The sequence below is a fragment of the Elgaria multicarinata genome, chromosome 18 (genome assembly GCF_023053635.1).
Source record: "Elgaria multicarinata webbii isolate HBS135686 ecotype San Diego chromosome 18, rElgMul1.1.pri, whole genome shotgun sequence".
In the NCBI taxonomy this organism is placed as follows: Eukaryota; Metazoa; Chordata; class Lepidosauria; order Squamata; family Anguidae; genus Elgaria; species Elgaria multicarinata.
The window spans coordinates 23,963,679-23,986,358 of NC_086188.1; the positions used below are offsets into that span (position 1 = coordinate 23,963,679).

The window sequence follows — 22,680 nt, forward strand, 5'->3', positions numbered from 1 at the left end:
CTGCACACAGGGTCAATATTTTTATACAACTCCAAGGTACTTTTCCTGGTGAGTCACTGCCCCTCATGTCCCATCAATGGAAATGTGAAGTTAGAATGTTTCATCCTAATGTTATCACTTTACACTTGCTTACAATTGAGGGTTGTTTCTTTAAAATACCATCCTAATACAAGTGTACCTAGAATGGGGCATAATAGTTATACAAGTATAAGTAGGGTGGTAAATGAAAAGCTAGGAATGAGCAAGCACAGCGGCAGCAGTCCAGGCCGGACAGTACCACCGCAGCTTTTCATTGGGCCTGTTTCTGCAGCCTAATACAGGGCAGCACATTTGGCTATTGAACACTGCTGGTGGGAAGATGAAAACTGGAGACTCTTGACACTGCATAACAGCAAGCGGTGCACTCCTGAGCAGGAGTGGTGTTATCCTGCACAGTGAGGATTTGGTAATTTAGAAACAGTAGGTTTAAAGTTCCAACCCCATTCTTAACTCACCCTAATGCTAATACAACGTGTGTGTGTGTGTGTGGTGATGGGTGGAGCATAGAATTTGGAGTCTGCCCAGGGTACATAAATGCCTAGTTGCAGCATTGCCTCCCAGGTCCAGACAGGGGCCTCCAGGAGGATGAGCAAAGATTGAGCACCAGAGGAACCTCTCTCAGCATGTTCTCATCATTTGAACTGCAAAGTCATATTGAATCTACCCCGAGATGTTCCTTGATGACAAGCTAATGAGATGCGGACTGCAGGAATGGCCCGTCCACTTTGTATGCCAGCAGCATCTTCTGATATAGTAAATGTAGCATTTCCAGTCAGTAAGAAGATCAGAGAAGCACAAGTAGAGAGGAAAGGCAATGCAGTTTATCGGTCTTCATACACAAACTCCCCATCTCCTACGAAAGAAGAAAAGTTGGTAGAAACTCAAATTAGTTTAAAAATGTAATCTTATGTTTCAACTTCTTGAAAGGCTGCATTTAGACATTTCAGCCCCTTTGGTGTAGTGATGCTATTCACCTCTGTGGATAGTTGAGGAAGAATCTAGCAGAGTCAGAATGGCTGCATGAATTATCATGGTCACTTGCTGGAGGGCAATATTCTGAGCGGTGACAGTGAAAGAGTGCGAACCCCTTGCAACAATGTCCGAGGAGACAGGGATCCTATATGACTAACTTAGGTCACAGAGGTAGCAAAATGTCTTGGACCCTGCTGAGAAGTGTATTGTCCTGGGGTCAATTTACAGGCTGACTACGTATGTGGCTGCCCCCTTTTTTGCACAGGATAGTTAAATTGTGTTCATGGCTACCCGGCGGTGTGAACTGTCGCCCCCTTGCCTCTTAGCGCCCCCTGCCGCCCCCTGCCTCTTAGCGCCCCCTGCCACCCCTTTGCGTCTTAGCGCCCCCCTGCCGCCCCTTGCGTCTTAGCGCCCCCTGCCACCCCCTTGCCTCTTAGCGCCCCCCTGCCGCCCCCTGCCTCTTAGCGCCCCCTGCTGCCCCCTTGCCTCTTAGCGCCCCTGCGCCTCTTAGCACCCCCTGCCGCCCCTGCGCCTCTTAGCGCCCCCTGCCGCCCCCTGCCTCTTAGCGCCCCCTGCCGCCCCTTTGCGTCTTAGCGCCCCCCTGCCACCCCTTTGCGTCTTAGCGCCCCCTGCCGCCCCCTTGCCTCTTAGCGCCCCCTGCCGCCCCCTGCCTCTTAGCGCCCCCTGCCGCCCTCTGCCTCTTAGCGCCCCCTGCCACCCCCTTGCCTCTTAGCGCCCCCTGCCGCCCTCTGCCTCTTAGCGCCCCCTGCCACCCCTTTGCGTCTTAGCACCCCCTGCCGCCCCCTTGCGTCTTAGCGCCCCCCGCCGCCCCTTTGCGTCTTAGCGCCCCCTGCCACCCCCTTGCCTCTTAGCGCCCCCTGCCGCCCCCTTGCCTCTTAGCGCCCCCCTGCCGCTCCCTTGCCTCTTAGCGCCCCCTGCCGCCCTCTGCCTCTTAGCGCCCCCCTGCCACCCCTTTGCGTCTTAGCGCCCCCTGCCGCCCCCTTGCCTCTTAGCGCCCCCTGCCGCCCCCTGCCTCTTAGCGCCCCCTGCCGCCCTCTGCCTCTTAGCGCCCCCTGCCACCCCTTTGCGTCTTAGCGCCCCCTGCCGCCCTCTGCCTCTTAGCGCCCCCCTGCCACCCCTTTGCGTCTTAGCGCCCCCTGCCGCCCCCTTGCCTCTTAGCGCCCCCCTGCCGCCCCCTTGCCTCTTAGCGCCCCCTTGCCGCCCCTTTGCGTCTTAGTGCCCCCCTGCCGCCCCCTGCCTCTTAGCGCCCCCTGCCGCCCCCTTGCCTCTTAGCGCCCCCCTGCCGCCCCCTTGCCTCTTAGCGCCCCCTGCCGCCCCCTTGCCTCTTAGCGCCCCCCTGCCGCTCCCTTGCCTCTTAGCGCCCCCTGCCGCCCCTTTGCGTCTTAGCGCCCCCCTGCCACCCCTTTGCGTCTTAGCGCCCCCTGCCGCCCCCTTGCCTCTTAGCGCCCCCTGCCGCCCCCTGCCTCTTAGCGCCCCCTGCCGCCCTCTGCCTCTTAGCGCCCCCTGCCACCCCCTTGCCTCTTAGCGCCCCCTGCCGCCCTCTGCCTCTTAGCGCCCCCTGCCACCCCTTTGCGTCTTAGCACCCCCTGCCGCCCCCTTGCGTCTTAGCGCCCCCCGCCGCCCCTTTGCGTCTTAGCGCCCCCTGCCACCCCCTTGCCTCTTAGCGCCCCCTGCCGCCCCCTTGCCTCTTAGCGCCCCCCTGCCGCTCCCTTGCCTCTTAGCGCCCCCTGCCGCCCTCTGCCTCTTAGCGCCCCCCTGCCACCCCTTTGCGTCTTAGCGCCCCCTGCCGCCCCCTTGCCTCTTAGCGCCCCCTGCCGCCCCCTGCCTCTTAGCGCCCCCTGCCGCCCTCTGCCTCTTAGCGCCCCCTGCCACCCCTTTGCGTCTTAGCGCCCCCTGCCGCCCTCTGCCTCTTAGCGCCCCCCTGCCACCCCTTTGCGTCTTAGCGCCCCCTGCCGCCCCCTTGCCTCTTAGCGCCCCCCTGCCGCCCCCTTGCCTCTTAGCGCCCCCTTGCCGCCCCTTTGCGTCTTAGTGCCCCCCTGCCGCCCCCTGCCTCTTAGCGCCCCCTGCCGCCCCCTTGCCTCTTAGCGCCCCCCTGCCGCCCCCTTGCCTCTTAGCGCCCCCTGCCGCCCCCTTGCCTCTTAGCGCCCCCCTGCCGCTCCCTTGCCTCTTAGCGCCCCCTGCCGCCCCTTTGCGTCTTAGCGCCCCCCTGCCACCCCTTTGCGTCTTAGCGCCCCCTGCCGCCCCCTTGCCTCTTAGCGCCCCCTGCCGCCCCCTGCCTCTTAGCGCCCCCTGCCGCCCTCTGCCTCTTAGCGCCCCCTGCCACCCCTTTGCGTCTTAGCGCCCCCTGCCGCCCCCTTGCCTCTTAGCGCCCCCCTGCCGTCCCCTTGCCTCTTAGCGCCCCCTGCCGTCCCCTTGCCTCTTAGCGCCCCCTGCCGCCCCCTTGCCTCTTAGCGCCCCCCTGCCGCCCCCTTGCCTCTTAGCGCCCCCCTGCCGCCCCCTTGCCTCTTAGCGCCCCCCTGCCGCCCCCTTGCCTCTTAGCGCCCCCCTGCCGCCCTCTGCCTCTTAGCGCCCCCCTGCTGCCCCCCTGCCTCTTATTTATTTATTTATTGCCCCTATGCAATCCCACCGCCCCCAAGGGGGCAGCACCGCCCACTTTGGGAACCACTGCTGTAACACAACCACTCTCCTGAGGCGCTTGTGGAGGGGGGGCGCTGCGACGGCGCATGCGCGAAAGCCCCACCGCCTCAGACTCTCGCCTCCATCTTCCCATTCACCTTCAGCACAATAAGCACCGGCCGCAGCGTGGATGGTTGGGTGCGTGCGGGCCCTGAAAACACGGAAACAAACACACGTACAAAGGCTCGTCCCCTTCCACGCCTCCTACCAGCGCGGCTGCGCCAAAGCACGTGAGGCTGTTGTGAGCACGTGACCCGCCGCTGGCTGGCACGGGCGTGCGCGAGCGACGCTGGGCAAGTAAGCCCCGCCCCCGCGCGTCCTTCCCCCGCCCCCTCCCCCGCGCGAGAGCGAGAGCGAGCGGCCTCGCCTTCGGAGTTCGCTGCCCGCCCGGCCCGCTTCCCTCAGAGCTCGGCCTGCTGCCGCCGCCGCCGCCCCTTTCCGCGCTCGTCGGCCATGAAGCCCGCCCGCCGGCGCTGGAGCGCGGCCTTGCTGTTGCGGCGCGGCTGCCGCTGAGGCGTCGCTGTGGCCTCCGCCTCAGCAGCCTTCTCCGCCCGGGCAGGGACCCCCTCCCGCACAGCCGCCGCCGCCGCCGCCGCCATGTTGGGCCGGGAGCTGCAACGGGGCCGCTGCTGAGTCCCGAGGAGCACAGGGAGCCAGGCGGAGGAGGACGACGAGGAGGAGGACGAGGAGGAGGAGTGGCCGGCGCCATGGCGGAGCAGACCTACTCCTGGTGAGCCACTGCCGCCGCCGCCGCCGCCCGGCCTTCGTGGGCCTCCGGGTGTGGGTGCGTGGAGGCGGATGCAGAGGCTGCTCACCCTCCCGCAGCCGCGCCGCCGCCGCCTGCTCGCCCTCCCCCCGATGGTGTTGGGGGCGCTCAGGCCGGCCGGATCGCGACGGATCCGCCCCGCACACGAGCAAGCCCGGCCCGGCCTGCTCTTGTGCCCTTCTGCAACGGGCTGCTCCGCAGGGCACGTCTTCCACACGGCCGGCCGTGGTGGCGTTTGAAGCTGCTGTTAAAGGCGCAGGAGCGAGGGGTTGTGGCCCGTGTTACTCCTACCTGAAAGTAGATCTATTGGAATGAATGCGGGCCATGTTAGGGTCCCCTTGGATACTACCCAAGGGCTGCTTGAAAAGTTGGCAGGTGACTGGCCTGGCTTACATGTGCGCCTTGAACAGCAGCTGGATCCTCAGGAATCGGCTTGGGAGATATTTTCTTTTTAAAAAAGAATAAATCGCTGCCAGTGTCTGCCCGGCTAGCTGCTGTTAAAAGGAAAGGCTACAGCAACCTGTAGGCTGATTTGTCGGTTGATTTCAGTCTGGCTGGCCTACTTGTGTCTTGGATCAGCTTGATCTGCAGACATTGGCAGGTGAGGGAATGAATGGCCTTCTGCACTGGGAAAAGCTCCACCTGCTGATTCCTGTAAGGTGGTTTGGAGGCAGCCTAGTTAACATCTTTCATGATTTTATTTTGTTAGTTTTCCTCCAAATAAGTAGAAAATGCGGCATGAGGATGGAGCTTACCTACAACTTTCTCATAAGTAATAAAATACCAAGTAGTAGAAGAGTAGCCATGTTAGCCACAGAACAATACACTTTTGGTTCCTAAAAGTTCACGGATTACTGTTGTATGGTACAAGTAGACAAATGGCTACATCAGGTACATGATATTTAATATGTGCTACCTTCATTCTTTTTATCTTGCAAAATAGGATTCTCTCAACTGGATCTAGAAGTGTGTGTAGTTATATATAGCATTCCCACTGTCCCAGCATTTGATGAAGTAGTAAATTCTTGTACAGAAGCTCACACTAAATTGCTTAGGTTTTAAGGCACCATCCAGATTCACAAAATTGAATTTCACCTGAATATTGTGATCTGTATTGCTGTCATCTGCTTGTTATTTTCATGTCTGATAGGTGAATCTTGAACACAAATCTTTATGAGGGAGTGGAGACAGAGAAATATTCACAACTGGGGAAAAAATGCAGAAGCCTCTTCCCAGTAGGCAGATGCCATGAATCTGGATTAAACAGAGAAGGCAGGTGCTTAGGTTTCATTTAGCATGTCACATGTATGTGGTGAATAAGTTGGTCATTCATGATTGCTTGGTTAAGGTTTTAACCTTATTCAAAGCCTTGCATCTGGTGCGTGTGAAAGTTCCTTTAGCTTGACACATGCCCCTTTGAGATGTGACCATTCTCTGGTGCCTGCCAATTGTCATAGAGAAGCCAGACTTCTGGGAGAAGGGAGACAAATCCTTTGCATATTCAGGAGTAAGTCCAACAGACTGAGTGGGAATTACACCTGAGTAGGTGTTTGCAGAATCATAGCCTAAGCATATTTACTTGAGAAGTAATTCCACAAATTTCAGTGCAATTTCTAAGCATGCATGCATACATTTTAGGTAAAGTCAACACAATTGATAAAAACAAGGATTACCTTCATTGGATGAATAAGTTAGCATTTATGTAGAGCATTTTTTGTGTTGTCATCTTATTGGTCTTCCCAACAACTTCACAACAAGATCAGAGTGTTTGAGAGTTCTCAACCTAAATACAATGTTGAATTTGGAATTAGGCTGAGATCTTTTAAGCCGTCCTTTCCAGCCCATTGCAGATAAATAAGACTGCATAGAATGAGTTGTAGTTAAGGTAAGATCTGAACTAGGGACTTTATAGCACATACTCCTCGCCTCTATGCTAAATTAAACAGTCACCTAATCCAGTGTTGTTTCCAGCAGTGGCCAGCCAGATGCTTCTCAAAGATCAGAAACAGGACATGAGGGGGTTAGTCCCTCTGCCTTCCAGTGTTTGGTAACCACAACAACACTTCCTCTAAATGTGTAGTTTTATAATAAAACCACAATCTAGTTCAGCAAAGTTGGCATGTACCTCTTTTGTCAGATAGTTTCAACTTCACATCAGTTCTTAATTAAGAGGTACTCAAAAGAGAACCTTAGTTATTACCTGGCCATTCCAGGTCAGATTTCTGTGGTCTTATAGTAGAACCCTAAACTTATTTACTCAGAAATCAGTCCCATGGGAATTAACTTCCAGATCAGTATGCTTAGGATCACAGTCTCAGTTTTAAAGCTATGATATGGGGCAAAATTCTAATCTAAGCTATAACACTGAACCATTGTGATGTCTTGGATGGAGAACATGCTGCTTCAAATCGTTCATTAGTTGTGAACTTCATTTGATGGCCTTCAGCATGTCACAATGTCCTGGTTCAGATGTAGCAACCAAACCATATTTTGGCCTTAGGTTTGTGCCTTGGGCTTGTTTGTGCACTCCTTTTCCCCCTTGTGTACTCTTAATTGCCTCCCTTGCTTTATGATTTGGAACTGTTGTGTTCAAATCAGACAAACTATGGTCACTGAAAACCAAAGTTTGCTTTAAAATCAGAATTGAACATTTAGATAAAATTGTGTTTTCACACACAAGTAGGTTAAGAAGCAAACTATAGCTCTTTTGAAAATAAACTTGGGGTAATTAAAAGTGAGGGGAGATGCAAGATCATGGAGGCAGACTGCTCGTCACTGTTTGAATAGATTGTGTGTGCATTCTCAGATGAATAGCATGTACAACTGTTTGCATAGACCTCTGTGTGATTGGAAATTCTGAGAAGGCATGTCTCTATGTTATTATTACATTTATATCCCGTCTTTTTTCTTCCAAGGAACCCAAGACGGTGTACGTAACTCTCCTGCTTTCCTTTTTTATCCTCACAAAAACAACCCTGTGAGGAATGTCAGACTGAGAGTCTCTGACTGGCCCAAAGTCTACCAGTGAGCTTCCATGTCTGAGTGGGGAGTAGAACCTGGATCTCCTGGCTTTCAGTCCGACACTCTAGCAGCCATAGAGAGCTCTTGAAGCAGTGATACGGGTTCTCTGGAACATCCCTTTTTTTTGCTGCCCTAAATTCATGGAGATTTGATTTAGCATATTTATTTGACTTACAGTTAATAAAAATAGTGTTAGGTGAAATTTACATGCTGAATAAATATACGTGAAAAGTTTTTCCAATAGCCAAATGTAGTTGAGATTAAATAATTGTTATGAGGCATTTTTAAAAATGAAGTTCACTTAGGCTGCAGTTCTATGAACGTTGAACTCAGTAAGACTGGTGTTTTGATTAGACTTGTGTAGGACTGTGCTGTTAGTGAGGTTGAAAAGCTACATTCAAACAAAGTCAGGGCTTTATTTGGAAATATTTATTGGGCTACTAAGATATAATAACATATGCTTTCTTCACGTTTTTTGGATTCTTTGAAAAAATGAAAATTTCACCATGCCTTAAGAGTTGTGCACATGAGTATATATGTTTCCCTAAAACACATCTGAGCAGGGATGTGGGGAGGGAATTTTTCCAGTGCTTTATTTATTGCAGCAAATTTGCCATTTCATATGTTCATTAGTAACAATGAATGGATGCCAATTGCAAATACAATGTTAGGCAAGCTTGACAAAGTTGTAATTAATATTTTAGGTGATTTTTTTTAGCGAGTATGTAAGAGAATACATAAATGTCATTGAAATACATATGTCTTGGTGTGAAATGGAAGTAGTGACAGCGAAACTGAAGGTGCCCCAGCAATCTTAGTGGAAGAGAGTTGAACTCTGTTGAAATAGATGAGTGCTTGTCTGCACATCATGCACAGTTTTTTGGGTTGCTAAAATTAATTACTGCATCTATCTCCAATGTGGTTCCCTCTAGATGTATTGGACTACAACTATCAGTACCTTTGGTTTTTTTCTTACGTTTAAACAATGTAAGGGAAGTACATGATAATTTTTCAAGTATTCCAATAAAATGCCTAAACAATATTTAAAGTGTGCTTTAATCCCACCCGCAATATTTCAGATCAAATACTTGTGTATTCAGGCAAAAAATTATCATGGATACAAGTAAAATAAACATGCTAAATTAGGTCATTCTAGGACATCAGAAAACATTTCAATGTAAACTAAATAATTTCCGATGCAGATTAGCCTAATTTACATAGGAAAAAATCATGAAATTTTTCCAATTCATTGGAAAAAGTTCCATAATGTGATTTGAATAGTAGTCTATGCATTGCAGTTGCTGATTTTGACTTGTTTTATGTTCATGATATCACTAATTAATTTGACGAAATAATGTATTTCTTAAAGTGGAAAATCTATTGGTGGATTTCCCCCCAGAAAATAGCCCATCTCACATTGTTGGGCCTTATGCTCATATACTGCTACGTGAATAAGATCTTGAATATAAGTAGGGGACGGATCCTGCTCCCTTTCCCTCAAATATCTCTCTATTTGTCACCTGGACAGAATGTACAGTTTATGGTGACAGCAGACTAACAACAGTGTTAGTCTGGAGCAGCAAAATCAAAGAATTTTGTACCACCTGAAAGACTAACAAATGTATTATGGCGTAAGCGTTCATACATTAAAGTCCACTTCTTCAAATGGCAAACTGTAGTTGTTATGAATTAGGGAGGAGGTAGCACACAAATCTAAGTCATAGCCCTCATGGCCAAACCTTGTTTTTTCCTGATATCTGAACCAGGCCTATCTTTTCAGGCTAATGTATTTCACAGGGTTGTTATATTAAAACTCTGCTCTCAGATCCTTGGAGGAGGATAAACATGTAACAGAACTTAGTTAGAACTAGAACAGAATTTCAAGGCCCTCTCATATGAACGGAGTAGTAATATTTTGCAGTCCAGGGTTAGTTAGACTCTGGGGGGTGGGGAAATCCCTAGTTTCCGGTTTTCACAGCTCAACAGATCACTACAGATCTGCATTTTAGCTGGTGGAGCACACCCAGCATGTACAGTATTGCACAGAACAATTTGGTACAGTTTCTAAGCACCCCTTGTTTTCAAAGTTATGAATGTCAAGCTGGAGAAGAGGGTTACTTGCTACATCTTCATGTAAAATGCTATACTGAGTTGGGAGACATTAGAATCATAGAATAGCAGAGTTGGAAGGGGCCTACAAGGCCATCAAGTCCAACCCTTTATTCCTTTAAATCTCCTTTATTCCTTAATCATTTATTCTTTATTCCTTTAAATCTCCTTTATTCCTCATATTGAGGCAGTAGCTAAATCCTGTCGTTTTTTCCTGTATAATGCCAGGATTCGATCATTTTTGTCTGTTTCTTCTGCCAAGACTCTTGTTCATGCATTGGTTATCTCTCGGTTGGACTACTGCAACCTTCTTCTCAATGGCCTTCCTTCTTCTCACATCAGTTCGTTGGTTTCTGTTCACCACTCTGCTGCTAAGTTCATCTTCTTGGCTTGCCGCTCTGACCATGTTACTCCACTTCTGAAATCTCTTTATTGGCCTCCAATTCACTCCAGAATCCAATATAAACTTCTCCTGTTGACCTACAAAGCTTTTCACTGTCTAGCTCCCTCTCTCATCTCACACTATTGCCCCGCTCAGGCTCTTCGCTCCTCTAATGCCATGTTTCTCACCTGCCCAAGGGTCTCTACTTCCCTTGCTCGGCTTCGTCCATTTTCTTCTGCTGCCCCTTACGCCTGGAACGCTCTTCCAGAACATTTGAGAACTACAAGTTCAATCGCAGCTTTTAAAGCTCAGCTAAAAACTTTTCTTTTTTCTAAAGCTTTTAAAACTTGATTTTGTTCTGACTTTTATACTGTTAGTTTTACTCTACCCTGTGCCTGTTTGGTGCATTCTCTTCCCCTTCTTATTGTTTTATTATGATTTTATTAGAATGTCAGCCCATGCGGCAGGGTTTTGCTATTTTATTGTTTTACTCTGTACAGCACCATGTACATTGATGGTGCTATATAAATAAATAAATAAATAAATAATAATAATAACCCCCTGCTCAATGCAGGAATCCACCCTAAAGCATCCCTGACAGAATAGAATCATAGATTCTGTTGTTTAAGTTCCCTACGGTATAGTGGGTAAAAGAATGAGCTGTGGATTAGGCAGTCCCTGGTTTAAATCTCACCTCTGTGCTGAGCTCATTAGGTAGCCTTAGGGAAGCCCCTGTCTTAGCACCCCTCTCCCCAAATCTGCAGTATGAAGGATGATAACATTGGCTTACTTTTCGGGGTTATTGTAAAGATTACTCTAGGTGATGATGATAGCATTTCTTTCCCGCCTCTCCCTTTGGATGCCATAATGCATTTGATGTCCTTTGAACACTTGAACACACTGTAAAAATATTACGTATAATATCAGCATACAATTGTATGGAACAGATACTTTTTTTTCTAGTATTCATTGCTTTTGAAAAGTTGATCTGACCAAGGAGCAATGTATGTATCCTTATGCAACTGAACTAGGGGAAGAAGAAATATTCTGAGGGCAGTGTTCATGTAAAAAACTAAAAATGTGTCTAAGAGGAATGGTATTTTTAAGTCCCCCCTTTGGATGTGCTTTATGGACACCTCCCCTGAGAGCAAGTAGTCAAACAGTATAGGCCAAGTTCATTAATAAGCATGAGCACTATTACAATTGAAACTGAATCTAAGTTCCTCTCTTAGGCGTCAAGCAAAAATCTTTAAATATAATTTTTCATCTTGACTTATAATATGCTTAGTCAACTTTTGGAAGTACCATATTTTGTAAAATTCAGGAGGAAGAAGCTATGGGTAATGCTGAAACAGTAAATTTCAGTGAAGGGTATTCTTCACTGATCAAAGATGGGGTGGACTGTTCTGCATTTGGTGTGTGCCTTGATGAGCTAACAGTTGAAAATGAAGATGTAAAATTGTCTAGTACATTGGTATTATTGAAGCATCTGACTTGCACTGCTTATTATGCAGAATATTATAGTTTTATTTTCTGCATTTTAAAGTTAGTAAGCTACTGTCACTTCGCAGACTCTATCTTTGTTCTTACTGCTTTACTGAGGAGGTATTTCACCTTTACAAGGGAGGTCAAGAACATCATTTTTTTTAATTTAAATATTTCTAACTCTCTGTATATCAATTGATCTCAGGATGGGGTTGTAATGTCAGGCTCTTCTAAGGTTCCATGGAGATAGGTTCAAAATAACTAAGGCTCCCATTCAGCATCAAAATAATCAAGGCTCCCGTAGCAAACAATTTGTTTCTTCGATCCAAACAAGTACCAGCATACTCTCCATACTAGGAACTAACTAACCTCCAATCCTTGATTAGTTAAATACTCTTCAGCTGGAAAACAGTTTTTCTTAAAGAGACATTACACTATATCTCCCTTTCATAATAAACCCCAGCCCCCCCCCCCCCAATATATTTATTTATTACATTTTTATACCACCCAATAGCTGAAGCTCTCTGGGCGGTTCACAAAAATTAAAACCATAATAAAACAACCAACAGGTTAAAAACACAAATACAAAATACAGTATAAAAAGCACAACCAGGATAAAACCATGCAGCAAAATTGATATAAGATCAAAATACAGGGTTAGAACAGTAAAATTTAAATTTAAGTTAAAATACATAGAGAATAAAAAGGTCTTCAACTGGCGACGAAAAGAGTACTGTGTAGGCACCAGACGCATAAAAACATACAGACATATAAAAACTATATATCACAAACTGTTAACTAAAAGGTTATAAACAAGTGCTCCAATGAGGCCAGAGGTCACCAGTACTTGGCCCACCATTGAGAATGGTCTTTACCACTATCCTTCCTCAAGGGACAAACCTTACTGGTAAAAAGACAGGTCTGCCACGAGATGTTATACTTTTTGGACAGCTTTCTTCAGCTGGTAGTACATGTGTCTCACAAGGTGTGTTATAGTCCTCATTGACATCTTTTGTATCTGTCATAGGGTTATCAGAAGTCTCACCAAGTTGAGCATCCTGTTCTGTGGGAACAGATTCACTCTGTTTTAAATCTGTATGACCACAGCATTCATATGCCTGACTTTGAAACTTGAAGTGGCATCTATTACACCGATACATACACCCTTCTGGAGTCCTCACGTGACATGATTGAGGCTGTTCACATTTTGTTGTAATAACAGCAAGATGCCATCCTTCATTTGACTCCGTCCATACTGAATCTCTTTGTAGGGACTTAAGGGGCTTTGCTATACGATCTTAAAAATATTTTTGTCTGTCTTGGGCTCTCTGAAGGTTCTTATGTACATCAGTGGGAATCTTAGGGCACAATAAATTATTTATTGCTGGAAGTTTGCTCTTCAACATTTTGCCCATTAATATTTGTGCAAGTGAATATGACATTCCAGTAACAGGTGTATTCCGATATTCCTGCAGTGCCAGATATGGATCCACATGTGCCTCTTCCGACTTTTTCTTTATAAGCTGTTTTAGTGACTGGATTGTTCTTTCAGCCATTCCCTTAGATTGTGGATATCATGGGCTGCTAAAACATTGTTCAAACCCCCAATCCTGAGCAATGGTTTGTTTCTTCAATCTGAATCCAAGTCCAAACAGGTACCAGCATACTCTCTATACTAGGATCTAACTGACCCCCAAACCTTGATTAGTTAAACTGTTTTCCAGCACAGCTGAAGAGTATTTATCTTAAAGAGACATTTCACCATGGGTGCAATAATAAAAACATTTCAACATAAAAACAATCCATTATAGTAACCAGCAGTTCAAGGGGAAAAACAAAAAACAGGCCAACTACAGTTAATAGGACATCAGAGCTTGGTTAAATAGTCAGGTCTGGTCTTGGCTCCAAATGAGACCAATGTCTGCACCAGCCAAGCCTCCAAGGGGAGGGTATTCTATAACTATGCCACAGCTGAGAAGGGCCTCTCTCATGTCTTGCATCATATATAGTTCTCGCAGAACTAGTGGGCGCAGAAAAGAGACACTTTTGGCAGATCTCAATGATATTCAGGGAGAGGTACTCAGTCAAATATTGAGGGCCTAAACCATTTACTTAACTATCAAAATCGGCATCTAGGTGCTCTTTTTTTGAGCTTAAAATCTCTATAAGTAATGTCCCTTTGGACACATTTGGAAGTTGCTTTGCTGTGTTCGCTTAAATGGTGGTCTTGTATCTGAGCAGAGCCATTTCACATGTTAGATTAAGTGGGTATGTCACTGTGTGCAAAACATCTACGCACGCCTCTGTTGCCAGAGAGCCACGGCCAATCTGAGTCATCTGTTGCTTCTATATGTGGTGAAATAAACATGTGTAAACATTTCAGATGTTAATTTATTTATTTATTTATTTATTACATTTTTATACCGCCCAATAGCCGAAGCTCTTTGGGCGGTTCACAAAAATTAAAACCACAGTAAAACACCCAACAGGTTAAAACACAATTACGAAATACAGTATAAAAAGCGCAACCAGAATAAAACCACACAGCAAAGTTGATATAAGATTAAAATACAGAGTTAAAACAGTAAAATTTAAATTTAAGTTAAAATTAAGTGTTAAAATACTGAGTGAATAAAAAGGTGTGTGTATGTGCATGTGGTGTATATTCCTAATCTTTCTGGCTTGGTTCAAATGTAATGGGAATGGTTTCCTGCTTTGTGCAGTAACCTGCATGAGCATTAGGCTTACATGCTGCTATCTCTCCTCTTTTTCTTTTGTGTGACAGAGGAGGAGATTGAAAGCTTCTACATTTGGAATCAAACTAACCACAGTTATTTGTGACTTCTGAACTTAGGGAACTGTGATTTTTTTCAAACTATGGGGAGTGAGGAAAACCCAGGAATAAATTTGATCCTAGCTCATTCTCAGGATCAAATTTTTCTGACTTCCTAGTTCCTGACTTGGAGCTAAGCAGAAGCAGGGAAGAGCAGCTGGCCCAGCTCAAGTAGGAGCTATAAAAGTAAGCCAGATTCCCAGGGAGCGAGCGAACAGGGAGCGAGCTAACAGGAAGAGCAAACAGGAGTTTGACAGGGGGAGTGTAGGGGAAGAGGAGACCAAGGACAGGGGAAGAAGAGAAGCCTCAAGGAAACCCAGGAGGCTGCCAATTCAAAGAGGCCGTGTGCTTGCCATGTGCTCCTGAGTGCTGAGTGAGAGGTCGGTGTGAATAGTTGCTGCAGGAGCTGAAGGGGGAGTGGCCTGATTGTCAGTTGGACTCAGCAATCAGTGCCTAATTGCTGTTGATTGTTGTTGATTGTTGTTGGCATTTCAGTGACCTCATTCTGGTTCCTGACTTGGAGCTAAGCAGAAGCAGGGAAGAGCAGCTGGCCCAGCTCAAGTAGGAGCTATAAAAGTAAGCCAGATTCCCAGGGAGCGAGCGAACAGGAAGAGCAAACAGGAGTTTGACAGGGGGAGTTCGGCAGGGGAGGTCAAGGGGGAGGCCTCTTAAAAAATAAAAAAAATAATAAAAAAATAATAAAAAATAAAAATAAAAAAGAGGTGGGGGGAAAAAAAAACATAAAGAGAAAAAACCCCCACAAAACCACCACCAAACAAAAGCAAAAAAAACCCAAAAGATTACTTTCCCTTAAGACATCCTCATATAGTTGTGTACCTTCAGAGAGGACACAACAAAGCAAAGGCAATTCTACTATAATCAAAAAGGAAAAAAACCAAAGCAGAAATCGACAATATGGATGGAAAGGAGTCCCTAGAGGTGGTGACCTGCAAAGGGTGTGCAATGTTCGTGTTTCTGCCTGAGCTCAACATGGCGTATACCTGCAACAAGTGCAAGCTGGTGGCACTTTTGGAAGAAAAAGTGAGGGGACTTGAGCAGCGAGTGTCCACCCTCCAAGGAATAAGAGAAGTCGAGGAGTTCTTAGACCGAACGGTGGAACTGCAACAGCAACAAGAAGCACATGAGATTGAAGAACAACAGCCAGCTGAAGCCGAAGTGGAGTATGCTGAGGGGAGGAAAGCCAATGAAGAGGAAACTCCTTGGAAAAGAGTGACAGTTAGGAGAGGAGGAATTAGAGGGCGTTCTGCACCGGTGGGGCCATTGGAGTTAAGCAACCGCTTTCAGCTTCTGGAGAATGAGACTGAAGGACAGTTTGCAGAGGAGGAAGTACAGGAGACACCATGCAACAGTGACCAAGGGACAGAAGGTAGGTCAACCAAGAAGAAGAGAAGAGTAGTCGTTGTGGGAGACTCCCTGCTGCGTGGGATTGAAACCCAAGTATGTCGTGAAGACCCATGGACTCGCCAGGTGTGCTGTCTCCCTGGAGCACAGATTAGAGATGTGACTGAAGGGTTACCGAAGCTCATAAAGCCCACGGACACATACCCCTTTCTTCTCATCCATGTGGGAACAAATGATGTCGCCAAGCAGAGCTATGAAGAAATCATTTCAGACTTTGAAGTTCTGGGAAGGAAACTGAAGAACTTTGGGGCCCAGGTAGTTTTCTCATCCATCCTCCCGGTTCTTGGAAGAGGATTAGAAAGGGAAAGAAAAATACTCCGGATGAACGACTGGCTTCGAAGGTGGTGCCGTCGTGAGAGTTTTGGATTCTGGGACCACGGGCTACGCTACTTGGAACATGGACTGCTGGCAAGAGATGGGTTGCACCTCACAAGGGCTGGAAAGAATGAGTTCGGCCACAGCATGAAGAACTTCATCAGGAGGGCTTTAAACTGAATCTTGCGGGGGTGGGAGACGTAAATTTTGAGGCAACAATGGATGAAGGCCAATGCACCACAGTACAGAGAACAGCTCCAACAGTGTCCCAAAATAGTGTCTGCAACAAGGTAGGAACAAAGCCAGACTATAAAACACATGGTCTTCGATGTCTCTATACTAATGCCCAGAGCATGGGAAACAAACAGAATGAACTTGAACTCTTATTACATGAAGGCAAATACGACTTGATAGGTATAACTGAAACTTGGTGGGATGACTCCCATGACTGGAATATAGCAATTGAAGGATATAACTTGTTCAAAAAGAACAGAAGAAATAGAAAGGGAGGTGGAGTTGCACTATATGTTAAAAATACCTATCCCTGCACAGAAATACAGGCGGATGAGATTGGGAGCCCCGTCGAGAGTGTCTGGATTAAAATAAATGGGGCTAGGAATAAAAAGAATATGATAATCGGAGTCTACTTACCGACCACCCAATCAAGGAGAAGACGAGGACGAAACTTTTGAGAAACAAATTACCAGTGTTTCAAGGAAGTGTGATGTAGTAGTGATGGGGGACTTCAATTACCCTGATATCTGTTGGGAGACCATTACTGCCAAAAGCGGCCCTTCCAAGAAATTCCTGACATGTATGGGTGATAACTTTCTCCTACAGAAAGTGGTGGAAGGAACTAGAGGATCGGCAATCCTTGACTTGTTATTGACCAATAGGGATGACTTAGTGGATAAAGTGGCAGTTACGGGAACTCTGGGGGAAAGTGACCACGTCATACTTGAATTCTTGATTATGAAGGAGACAAAAGTCGAGCGTAGCCATACACGTACTCTGGATTTTAGGAAAGCTGATTTTAATAAACTCAGAACTATAATAAGTAAGGTCCTGTGGCAAGGGAGCCTAATGAGAAAAGGAGTGCAGGATGGGTGGGAGTATTTAAAAAATGAAATTTTAAAGGCACAGTTACAAACAATTCCAACAAGGAGAAAAGATAGAAGACAACAGAGGAAACCAATGTGGCTCCACAAAAAGCTTATTGATGAACTGAAAACAAAAAGGGATACATATAGGAAGTGGAAGGAAGGCCAGGCTACAAAAGAAGAGTACAGACAAGTGGCGCAGAAGTGCCGAAATGGCGTCAGGAAGGCTAAAGCTCAGAATGAGCTGAGATTAGCGAGGGATGCTAAAAGCAATAAAAAGGCTTTCTTCAGATACGTGAGTAGTAAAAGACAGAGGAAAGAAATGGTGGTTCAACTGCTTAATGAGGATGGCAAATTGATAACAGATGACAAAGAAAAGGCTGAAGTGCTCAATTCCTACTTTGCCTCGGTCTTCTCCCAAAAGCGGGTCTATGACCCCCCTGGAAAAAGTGAAGCAGAAGTTGAGGGGGCAGGATTGCAGTTTGAGATTGATAAACAAATGGTCAAAGAACACCTAATTTCCTTGAATGAGTTCAAATCTCCAGGGCCCGATGAACTGCATCCAAGAGTAATGAAGGAGCTAGCGGAAGAACTCTCAGAACCTTTGTCTATTATCTTTGCAAAATCATGGAAGACGGGTGAGGTGCCGGATGACTGGAGGAGGGCTAACGTTGTCCCTATTTTCAAAAAGGGCAAAAAGGAGGAACCTGGGAACTACAGACCAGTCAGTGTGACATCCATCCCTGGGAAAATTCTGGAGCAGATTATAAAGAAGTCAATCTGTAAACACCTTGAAATCAATGCAGTGATTACTAGAAGCCAACATGGATTTGTCAGGAACAAATCCTGTCAGACTAATTTGATCTCATTTTTTGATAGGATAATCTCCCTTGTGGACTGTGGGAATGCTGTGGATGTCATATATCTTGACTTCAGCAAAGCTTTTGACAAAGTACCACATGACATTCTGATTAACAAACTAGCTAAAAGTGGGCTAGATGGAACAACTATTAGGTGGATTCACAGTTGGCTACAGAATCGGACTCAAAGAGTACTTATCAATGGAACCTTCTCAAACTGGGGAGAGGCAACGAGTGGGGTGCCGCAGGGCTCAGTCCTGGGCCCAGTGCTCTTCAACATTTTTATTAATGATTTGGACGAGGAGGTGCAGGGAACGCTGATCAAATTTGCAGATGATACAAAATTGGGTGGGATAGCTAATACCCTGGAAGACAGAAACAAACTTCAAAGTGATCTTGATAGGCTGGAGTGCTGGGCTGAAAACAACAGAATGAAATTTAATAGGGATAAATGCCAAGTTCTACATTTAGGGAATAGAAACCAAATGCACAGTTACAAGATGGGGGACACTTGGCTCAGCAATACTACAAACGAGAAAGATCTTGGAATTGTTGTAGATCACAAGCTGAATATGAGCCAACAGTGCGATATGGCTGCAAGAAAGGCAAATGCTATTTTGGGCTGCATTAATAGAAGTATAGCTTCCAAATCACGTGAGGTACTGGTTCCTCTCTATTCGGCCCTGGTTAGGCCTCATCTAGAGTATTGCGTCCAGTTCTGGGCTCCACAATTCAAGAAGGACGCAGACAAGCTGGAGCGTGTTCAGAAGAGGGCAACCAGGATGATCAGAGGTCTAGAAACAAAGCCCTATGAAGAGAGACTGAAAGAACTGGGCATGTTTAGCCTGGAGAAGAGAAGATTGAGGGGAGACATGATAGCAGTCTTCAAATACTTAAAAGGTTGTCACACAGAGGAGGGCCAGGATCTCTTCTCGATCCTCCCAGAGTGCAGGACACGGAATAACGGGCTCAAGTTAAAGGAAGCCAGATTCCGGCTGGACATCAGGAAAAACTTCCTGACTGTTAGAGCAGTGCGACGGTGGAATCAGCTACCTAGGGAGGTTGTGGGCTCTCCCACACTAGAGGCATTCAAGAGGCAGCTGGACAACCATCTGTCAGGGATGCTTTAGGGTGGATTCCTGCATTGAGCAGGGGGTTGGACTCGATGGCCTTGTAGGCCCCTTCCAACTCTGCTATTCTGTGATTCTATGATTCTATGATTCATTCTCAGGATCAAATTTTTCTGACTTCCTAGTTGGAAGTCAGTTGGATGCTGCAGCCAAATCTGGGCAAAGTTTGCAGGATTGCATAGTTGCTCCCTCTCTCCATCTGTGCCATCACTGAGAGTTGCAGCTTCTCCACCCCAGATTTAATAAAACTACAGTTCCTTAAGATCGGATATCACAGGCAACTAACTGTAGTTAGCTTAAAATCAAAAGCAGATGTGTTCAATCTCCTTCTCTGACATACAGCAGAGGGAAGGGGAAATGGGAGTACATGAGACTGAGGCATGTGCAGGCCCTACTCACATCTAATGGCAAAAAACTGGGGTTTCCTGTTGTGTCTGAACCAAGCCTATGTGTGATGTAGCTCTTCGAGCAGCTAGTATGATACATCAGCTTGTAGTTCTAATTGAAATTGGCTTAACTATAACAACTTTATTACATGTCTTCTGTTTCATTGTAGTTGAACTGATTTTATTGATTTTATTTTTATGCTTTTAATTGTTTGTAAACCTGCAAGTGTCAGTTTAGACTAGCTTGGTAGGGTACAATTATTAAATAATGAATGACTCCTATTGGACACAGTTATTGAATTTTATCTTATCTAATTATCCATAGGATTAGGCAGCATTTGTTTTGTTCTTTGGACATCTTAAACATTTTCTCCCTCTGGATTTTTTTTAAATAACTAAGGGTGCTTCAGGTTCTGTTTTTAATGTAATATACTAAAAACTAGTCCTGAATTTTTAATCTCTGGAGGATTAACTCTTCAATAGTCTTGGCACATTGAGAGAATATGAAGATGCGAGCTAGCTGGGATTTTCATTGCTTTTAAATACTCAGATTAATCAATCTTAAATTCTTTTTATATTGATAAGGCAGTGGTCCAAACATAACTTGAAAGAATCTGTATTTCACTTTTACTCGTTTGTGCAACAATGCAGAACTTTGTTTAATTCTATTCACAACGGGTGAGTTCACATGAAATGATAACCCACACTGTGAAGTGAGCTACGCAGTGTGGGTTGTCATCAGAACAGTCCACCTTGAGCCTGGCAGAGAATTGGACTTACTGTGGGTTGTTCTCCCCGTCCTTCCCCCTTGATCCTCCAGCCGGCTTCAGCACGTGTCCCAGGGCACTTGGTGGCAGAATGCATGTTGTCAGCCACCAAGTCTCCTCCACTCTGATCACGACCCTGCTTGCGTTCAGAATTTTTATTTTGTTTTGTTTTATGTTCCCTAGCATTTGTGTAAAACAGGCCTGAAAACTATATATTTTTGTTTTTTTGCCACTGGGAAAGTGCAAATGCTTTCATATTTTTTTTAAAATTCCAGGACATGGGGGTGGTTGGACTTTTGTAATTGTGAAGGTGCACAATTGTAGCTGTCAAACTGTATATAGCCTTCTTGTCTATTGCCTTGTATATTTCAGCTGTTAAAAGGAACAAAATGTACTAGGAAAATACATGGTAATTGACAAGGTGGGGTTACATATATGTAGTTTGATAGGCTTTGACAGCTGAGAGGTGGGGGGACCAGATTGGCCCCTTAGCAAAGGTATCAAGTTTTAAAATGTGGAATTTACCCTTGTGGATCACCCTTTCCATCCCACCCCTCCCTGAGACTTCCCTAAGTGAAAATGGGAACTCTGAAAATGGGATGGACTCTACATAATTTCTGTGGAATGCAGAAATGACCCGGGCAATTGACACGATTACTCCTGCATGCCATGTCCTTATACTCCAGAGCTAAAAGTGATGAAACAAAATAGGAGACGCCTTGAGTGCAGATGGAGAAAAATTTCTAGCAGATGCAGTTGAACATTGATATGTGCTTATGGTCAGGTAGATTCAGGGGCACTGAGAGCGATAAAGAATCAGCATCTCACTGCCTCTATTGAATCTTCTATGTGCTGCCCAGCAGAGCTTTTCATGGTCCAGAGTCTATTACATGCTGTCACTAAGGGTTCTGGTTCCTGACTTGGAGCTAAGCAGAAGCAGGGAAGAGCAGCTGGCCCAGCTCAAGTAGGAGCTATAAAAGTAAGCCAGATTCCCAGGGAGCGAGCGAACAGGGAGCGAGCTAACAGGCGTTTGACAGGGGGAGTGTAGGGGAAGAGGAGACCAAGGACAGGGGAAGAAGAGAAGCCTCAAGGAAACCCAGGAGGTTGCCAATTCAAAGAGGCCGTGTGCTTGCCATGTGCTCCTGAGTGCTGAGTGAGAGGTCAGTGTGAATAGTTGCTGCAGGAGCTGAAGGGGGAGTGGCCTGATTGTCAGTTGGACTCAGCAATCAGTGCCTAATTGCTGTTGATTGTTGTTGATTGTTGTTGGCATTTCAGTGACCTCATTCTGGTTCCTGACTTGGAGCTAAGCAGAAGCAGGGAAGAGCAGCTGGCCCAGCTCAAGTAGGAGCTATAAAAGTAAGCCAGATTCCCAGGGAGCGAGCGAACAGGGAGCGAGCTAACAGGAGTTTGACAGGGGGAGTTCGGCAGGGGAGGTCAAGGGGGAGGCCTCTTAAAAAAATAAATAATATAATAAAAAAATAATAAAAAATAAAAATAAAAAAGAGGTGGGGGGGAAAAAAAAAAGAAAAACATAAAGAGAAAAAAACCCCACAAAACCACCACCAAACAAAAGCAAAAAAACCCAAAAGATTACTTTCCCTTAAAACATCCTCATATAGTTGTGTACCTTCAGAGAGGACACAACAAAGCAAAGGCAATTCTACTATAATCAAAAAGGAAAAAAAACCAAAGCAGAAATCGACAATATGGATGGAAAGGAGTCCCTAGAGGTGGTGACCTGCAAAGGGTGTGCAATGTTCGTGTTTCTGCCTGAGCTCAACATGGCGTATACCTGCAACAAGTGCAAGCTGGTGGCACTTTTGGAAGAAAAAGTGAGGGGACTTGAGCAGCGAGTGTCCACCCTCCAAGGAATAAGAGAAGTCGAGGAGTTCTTAGACCGAACGGTGGAACTGCAACAGCAACAAGAAGCACATGAGATTGAAGAACAACAGCCAGCTGAAGCCGAAGTGGAGTATGCTGAGGGGAGGAAAGCCAATGAAGAGGAAACTCCTTGGAAAAGAGTGACAGTTAGGAGAGGAGGAATTAGAGGGCGTTCTGCACCGGTGGGGCCATTGGAGTTAAGCAACCGCTTTCAGCTTCTGGAGAATGAGACTGAAGGACAGTTTGCAGAGGAGGAAGTACAGGAGACACCATGCAACAGTGACCAAGGGACAGAAGGTAGGTCAACCAAGAAGAAGAGAAGAGTAGTCGTTGTGGGAGACTCCCTGCTGCGTGGGATTGAAACCCAAGTATGTCGTGAAGACCCATGGACTCGCCAGGTGTGCTGTCTCCCTGGAGCACAGATTAGAGATGTGACTGAAAGGTTACCGAAGCTCATAAAGACAACGGACACATACCCCTTTCTTCTCATCCATGTGGGAACAAATGATGTCGCC

General features: G+C 46.1%; 1 protein-coding gene across 2 annotated transcripts in view; it reads left to right on the forward strand.

Moving 5' to 3' along the window:
* Positions 1–4,133: 4,133 nt before the first annotated feature.
* The window catches only part of SPPL3 (signal peptide peptidase like 3), a 74,665-nt gene continuing 56,118 nt past the window's right edge, over positions 4,134–22,680 (forward strand). For both annotated transcript variants that reach the window (XR_010026284.1, XM_063144128.1), the window contains exon 1: positions 4,134–4,438. Coding sequence is in view for 1 of the 2 variants with exons in the window: in XM_063144128.1 (XP_063000198.1) it covers positions 4,416–4,438 (23 nt within the window). In the remaining variant the exon portion in view is untranslated. The remainder of the gene's footprint in view (positions 4,439–22,680) is intronic.